This window comes from Dioscorea cayenensis, unplaced genomic scaffold (assembly GCF_009730915.1).
Source record: "Dioscorea cayenensis subsp. rotundata cultivar TDr96_F1 unplaced genomic scaffold, TDr96_F1_v2_PseudoChromosome.rev07_lg8_w22 25.fasta BLBR01001060.1, whole genome shotgun sequence".
In the NCBI taxonomy this organism is placed as follows: domain Eukaryota; kingdom Viridiplantae; phylum Streptophyta; class Magnoliopsida; order Dioscoreales; family Dioscoreaceae; genus Dioscorea; species Dioscorea cayenensis.
The window spans coordinates 1-6,979 of NW_024087451.1; the positions used below are offsets into that span (position 1 = coordinate 1).

A 6,979-nucleotide genomic window follows, 5' to 3' on the forward strand; every position below is an offset into this window, starting at 1 on the left:
TAAACACATGAGAGAGAAGTGAACCCTGTCCATGGAAAAAAATTTATGTTTGGTTAAATGGATGAGTATTGAAAAAATTTTATGTTTGGTTAAATGGAGGAGTATGTAGGTTTAATCTTTTTTTTTTTGGTTAGAAGGAGAAGTGAGTAGAGATGTAATGTGTGTTTTACTAATTTACCCTTTTATATATATTAATCATAATAATTTTCTAAGATTATTTTGTACAAATAATGTTAATATTAATATTAGTAATAATATTACTTGTATAATAATAATATTATTATTATACAAATAATATTATTATTTTTAAACTAATACTATAATTATTCAATTTTTTATATTTGTTTGTTATTTTTATATTATTATTATTATTTAAAAAAAATATACATTTTTATTAATCTTTAATTGACACATTTAAAAAATAAGAAAAAAAATAATATGAAAGATGAAATTAGATTTTAAAAGAATATTATGGTAATTTCTCAAATTGATAAAGGGTAATTTGGTTTTTTCATAAAAGTTTAAACATGAAATTTTTTTTTAATAATCCCACCCCTCCAAACATTAAAATTTGGATGGGTGGAATGTGAGGGGTTTGGAGGGGGTGAAACACCCTCTAAACTCCTTCTCCTCCTTACTCCCCCAACCAAACATGCTTCACCCTTTCTAACTCATTCTCACCGCCCCCAAAAACCCCAACCAAACAATGCCTTAGGAACTCCTTGGAAATTTTGAAACTCAGTTTTGGGCTGACCTTAGGTCTTGTTAGGGTTGCATTATATTTTTTAAGCTTATGGTTTCATTTATAATTTTCCTTGCTTAATTCTTGCTTGTGTTTTGGTGGTGTGTGTGCGATTGTGTTTGGCTAGGTGGTGAGAGCTCGGCTCGAGACAAGGAGCTGGTGGAGGAGTAGAACACTTGGGGTGTCACGCCTCGACCCACGGCCCCAAAACCCGACAACCACCATTACGACCAGAGGAGGGACATCTCCATCACTCAACCCTCGAGTCGCCGTAAGGCTAACAAAAACTTGGAATTAAACAATAATGAATATAATTTACAAGTTCAAAATATGCCAATAAGGAACATAAAGATACATAGGGGAAGCAAACACACTAGTGAATCCATAGTCCTGATACAATGAGTTCATGCTCAACAATAAACATACATAAGATCTAAAAGTGAAGAATGACAAGCAAGGGTATACCAAGCACTCCGCCGCCTCGCCGCAACGCCACTAGATGTTAAAGCCTAGAAGGAAGGGAAAGAGTGAGTAACCAAAGTCACTTAGTGAATGGGTTAGCACAGTTCTGATAGAATATTTAAAAAATCAATAAGATCGACAAAACCAAGCTTGTGCAATAATACATATAGATTAGAACATTTTAGCATATATATATACACACAAATAAGGAAATCATAGATAACATAAGAGAATCATCTTTGCTCAAATGAGAGTTTCAACATTCATAGATCAAGAATGGCATAATACGAGTTTCAAAATCAATAAAACATAGTACTCATCAACACATCAATTTATTTTCCAAAGATTATCCAAATGATCATATCTCCAAGATTTGCTTTGCATAAGAACGTAATTTCACAAAATACGAAGTTTGTGTTTCGAGCAAACGAGCAATGGTCTAGAAATCTCTCTAAACTTTTGTCGTGGTCGTGGCTAGGTTTAGAGCCGTCAAGGTTCTCATACCCTTGATGTTGACCGATCGGTTCACAGGGAGGCAACTCTGGCTCCTCGATGACCATCCAATGAGGATTATACACCCCCTCCTAGCTTGGATGAAAAACATCAGCCGGTCTTCCACTTCAAAAGGTTGGTCGCAAAGACCACCTACTATAATGGCACTCTCTCCGAGCCTAGATAGTTCCTCATTGAGTCCCTCTTCCTTATTCTCAATTTTCTCTCTCATCTCGGCTATGTTGTCGTCATCGCTCACGATGATGAAGGGGGTGATGGCGGAGCGTCGGAAAGAAGAAGAAGAGGGACAAAGGGGGAGAGAGAGAGAGCAGAGATCCATTGCTTGATTGTGGTGGTTATAGTTAAAAAAATCTGGAAAATTGATGAACTAATGACACATGGACAAATGTCCTCTCCGAAATCAACTTCGGATGGGAAATTTTTAAAAGATTACTTTTAAGAGCAAGTTTATATGCATTGTTAAAAAAAGCTATAGTTATGATGATCATTACTAAATTAATGTTAGGATAATTAACATAATATTTTTTTATTATTACTATTTAGCACTAATACTTTAATTACTATAAATATTTTTCGTCATTTATAAAATTGTATTATTATTATTATTATTATAAAAATTATGATGATATTTTTATGAAAAAACAGGGATGTCTTGCATCAATTTTTTTTTTTTGTTTTTTTTGTTTTTTATTGATTAGTTGCGAAATTCTAATTTAAAATTTTTAATACCTTCTACTTTTGATCAAGTATTTTATTTTATTTTTTTATGTTTTAAAAATAACAGAGAATTAGACCGGACAAGAGTATTTGGAAAAATTATGAAGAGTATCAAAAGGTATTAGTTTAATGATAAATAAAAAAAAAAAATTTTTTTGAAGAGTGAGGAATAAGAATAATTGAGGGGCTATTCACCAGATCAATGGAAGTCCAAGCTGAGGTCTTGGAGCCATTGGAACTACGCTTCGCCGACCTTCTCCTCCTCTCTTCTCCTTCTCCTTCTCCCTTCCCAGATGATGCCGATGACCTCCACCGCCTTCAATCCCTCTCCTCTGCCGTCATGCGTGCTCTAGGACCGTCCGGCCCCGGCCTTCTCTCCATCACCGCCGTTCCTAGAGCCCCTGCTCTCCGCCGCGCTCTCCTTCCCCTTGCCCGTAAGCTTGCTCTTCTCGACAACAAGGACCGCGCTCGGATCCTGAAGGTATGTCAGCATTCGCTTATTCCAACTTTTTTTTCGATGTCTAGATTGTTAAAAAATTTCGTTTTTTTTTTTTTTCTTTTCGATATTGAAACCCTAACGAGTTGTTTGATTGCTCATAAAAGCTGTGTTTTTTTAAATGCTTTTCATTTGGATTTACTAATTTTTGTTATAATGTGAGCGTTTATTTGTAGATTAGCATGTTGGCTTATGAATTCTTTCCATTGCCGCTGCTTTAGTGCAAGGTTGAAGAGTGTGATCCACTGTTAGATTGTAAATATACTTGCGTGAACTTGAGGGATTTCTTTAACTATTTGATGAATTACAGGAGCATGGGCTGGGAAGTGATGTTCCTCTTAAGAACCCTGATCGCAATGTGTCTTCTTTTGCCTTGCAATTGAAATTTGAGCAACATGCAAGTTTGAAATTGTCCTGCAGAGGAGCTGAAAATGTAGATGTAGGTGATGATTTTGGGAAAGAAGGTCTTAATGTTTATAGATCGTCAGACGCTCGTGATGATGAGTTTAAGTATTTAGGAAACACTTTTAAGGAATTAGGTCTTTGCATGATGGAACTTGGACTGATGCTAGCATGTGTATGTGACAACGCCATTGGTGACGGGGAACTGGAAGATAGTTTGATGGGGTCTGGCACTGCAAAAGGACGTCTTATTCATTACCATTCAAAGTTGGACAGTATTATGCTTAGAGATCGAAGCAGGAAGATTAAGGGAGGTATATCGAAAGCACGAGTGAATGCATGTAGTCCTTTACTTTGTGACAGAGAAGAGGGATCCCTGTCACAGGTGCCAATGGAGCCATGCAGGATGAGAAGCAGGACACTCGATGATAACTGCTGCAGAGCTTCTTTATCTGATTTGTGGCAACAATGGCACTATGATTATGGCATCTTCACTGTTTTGACAGGACCGATGTTTTTGTCATCTTGCCAAGCTGGAGATTGTCTTTGTGATTCAAGCCACCAAGAGTGCTTATCTCCATCAGGGCATACTTATTTGCAGTTATTTGACTCTGACAAAAACAAAATTTATGTTGTGAAATCCCCGCCTGAAAGTTTCATCATTCAGGTGGGGGAATCAGCTGATGTATTGTCAAGAGGTAAGCTTCGTTCAGCCCTTCATTCTGTTGGCAGACCTTTAGAACTGGAGAACTTAAGTAGAGAGACTTTTGTTGTCTTCCTACAACCAGCATGGAACAAAGTTCTCTCTTTTCCAGATGGTCTTTTAGAAGCAAACCATGAGAAGGTCTGGTCGGGCAATGTAATGCCTAAATCTTGTGATGAGGATAATGTACTGAGTTCTGCTGCACTTGGATCTGACAAGCCAAATCAGTTAATGCAGGAAATTTTGAAAAAAATCCCACCATTGCCCTCACGGTTGAGAGATGGGATGACATTTGCAGAATTTTCGCGGGAAACTACCAAGCAATACTATGGTGGTTGTGGCACGCAATCTCAGAGATAGCCATTATTTTTTCGTCTTAGGAAATAAATATCCTGCAAGATATATGGTCCAACTTAAGCAAATTTAAGATGATCGATTGACTTCTGCTGTCATCAATGATACAAGGTTCTCCATCCCCATCATCTATTCACTGCAATCAATTATAGAAGATTGCCCACAGCTTGTGTTTTGATATCGAATCATTGCTTCCAAGATGGATGTGGCAACAGTTAATGTCTACTCCTGTAAGCCTGAAATCATAAATGGTATGCTATTTAGCAAGTTTCCATCTCTAGAAATGTAGGATTTGGAAGTCTGTGTTAATGGTGAAAATCACAAACCTCATATGTTGGTCTGCAATGGCTGGCAGTTGTAAATATGGTGCTTGTTGAACCACATTCACTGTTAGCGAGGGACATGTTGGATTGGTCAAGCTTGATATATGTTCCATGCTGATAACCTTTGGCTGTTGAGCAGATATGTGAAGCTGATCTTTGCATCTTGACACATCTTGGGATGTGCCTGCCTTCCACTGACGGCCTCTGCCTGCTTGGTTGTCTTTCAAATGAGACAGTTCTCTGTTTCGGTGCACTTTGTGATCTAGCCTTAGCCTTTGATGATTCTGTATTGGCCATGTAATTTGGAAAATATGGATACTCGTGGGACATTGAATATGTGCTTCCTTGTCGAGAAATGGCGAAAGAAGCTTGTGTTGCATCAGATATTGACACAACAGATGGGCATTGCGGGCTGCTTTGTGGTGTGTTGGATGGGAACTCCTCGAAGTACCAACTGCCTGATTCTGGGTTTATATCAGTTAACTCTGGTGGGTAATGAGAGTTCTGTTGGTACTCTGTCTTCTTAGATGCATAAATTCCATGATAACATTTGGAGAACCTTGGATCGATTCCTTCAGTATGATTGATAGAGTAGCTTTTTCTGCTAGTTGGAATATTCCTGGATTCACTGGTGTCCATCTCCACAATCTTAACATTCTCCTCAACACTATGATCCACCTGTTTTATTTGTGAACTATGCCTTCAGAGAAAAGATTGATAATGACTATAGTAATAGCATTAAGTCTTTATTGGGAAGCTTACATATGATGGTGCATACAGTGGATGTTTTTGATCTTCTGTGGGACGGTTGCAATGTGTGGTATGCTCTGCGCTCCCTCAAATATTTGGAACCGCTGAGCACGAGCTCTTGCTTGAACAGTCACCATGGCCTGCATACAGCGGAGAGTAGCTCTAGCTTGCTTCCTCACCAAGTGTCCTCTCACCAATGCTTGCAATTTTACTAGACCTTTCAGTGCGCGCAATGCTCTCCTTGCCTGTGCCATCAAAAGCAAATTTGATTGTACTTCAAATCATATTCATGCAGTGGTATTCTGTTGAGTGTGTCTTCACAAATTTTCTTAGTTTATACTTCCTGCATTGTTTTATTTACCAGCTGGTGCAGAACATTCTATTACATTTTTTTGACTCTAACCTTTCTATTGCTTTTCTTGCATATGTTTTTTGTTATTAATGTTGTTTCTTGAAACTTTTTGCTTGGATATAGTAGCTGCTTACATCATCAGATTTTCAAAGCAAATTATACTATGTGTAATTTATCTTTATCTATAGTGGGGGCAAGTTTCCTTTTTTTGTGGTTTATTCTCTATTATATTGTATCTTTTTTTAATCTAAATTAGATTTGCTATTACAAACCGTTAGAACAGCAAATATCTGCAGGAAGCAGCCAAAAAAAGAAAAACAAAGTCAATGATCTGATTTCCTGCAAGCATTTCTGAACATCATATTATTTCTACCTTGGGTGCTCATATTCTGCATATCTTGTTTGTTTATATGTTTTTGCAGGCCTAAGAAAGAGAACTAGAAAATATTACCAGATGAGACCGGAAGATAGACTGGATCTTAATCGCAGCTGTTTCCTCAATGTCTCTGGTTGTATCCCTTATGGCTGTGGAGTTCAGGCGGACTGTGGCTGCTACTGATTGAGTCATAGCCACAGCAGCATCACTTGCTGCAATCTTGGTTTTGTCTTCAGCCACATCTTCGGTCCGCTGTTTCACATGAGACTCTGATAGCCCCTCCTGACCTGGATTAACACAGACTTGAGAGTTGGAATTATTCCCTGTTGTCACTGCTCTTCGGAAGCTCCACCGTTTCTCTTTAGGGGCCATCACCGGTGCAGGCAAAGATTTTGTCTTGGTAAGAGTTTGTTCATGACCACTCTTCTCTTTCTCCTCCTTAATCCTCTTGCCGATCAAGAGGTTTCTGAGCCATTTGCTTGCCTTCCCCATAGCTTTTTTAATTTCTTGAATCAGAAGGATAAGTGTCAGATGAACCTTGTGCAGCCAAAAAAGCAAGCATGACAATCTCTGGGATTTAGAGAAGATTATCTCTATCTTATCACTTGCAGAAAATCCTACCACCTTTATTTGATGCTGCTCTCTCCTCAGCTGCTTTGTTCTATTCCGACATTTTCTTTCAGTTCTCTGGTGGTACTCTTGTTTGTTTATAAAGAGCAGTCTGCATCAAGTGAAAAAAAAAGAAAAAGAAAAGCAGAAGGTGCGAATAACACGAGCGGGTTTTTCCTT

The 6,979-nt window shown here is 38.0% G+C and overlaps 2 protein-coding genes across 2 annotated transcripts; one reads left to right on the forward strand and one right to left on the reverse strand.

The window, feature by feature from the left end:
- Positions 1-2,626: 2,626 nt before the first annotated feature.
- Positions 2,627-4,420, forward strand: LOC120255546. Its single transcript, XM_039263358.1, has 2 exons — positions 2,627-2,915; positions 3,241-4,420. Exons 1-2 carry the CDS (start codon positions 2,637-2,639, stop codon positions 4,393-4,395), a joined length of 1,434 nt encoding a protein of 477 aa, XP_039119292.1. The 5' UTR covers positions 2,627-2,636; the 3' UTR covers positions 4,396-4,420.
- A 102-nt stretch (positions 4,421-4,522) lies between these two features.
- Positions 4,523-6,979, reverse strand: LOC120255545 (protein IQ-DOMAIN 1-like). Its single transcript, XM_039263357.1, has 4 exons — positions 6,266-6,979; positions 5,475-5,707; positions 4,716-5,412; positions 4,523-4,625 (listed from the first exon to the last, which is right to left on the reverse strand). The coding sequence occupies exons 1-4, from the start codon at positions 6,680-6,682 to the stop codon at positions 4,605-4,607; spliced, it is 1,368 nt and encodes a 455-aa protein (XP_039119291.1). The 5' UTR covers positions 6,683-6,979; the 3' UTR covers positions 4,523-4,604.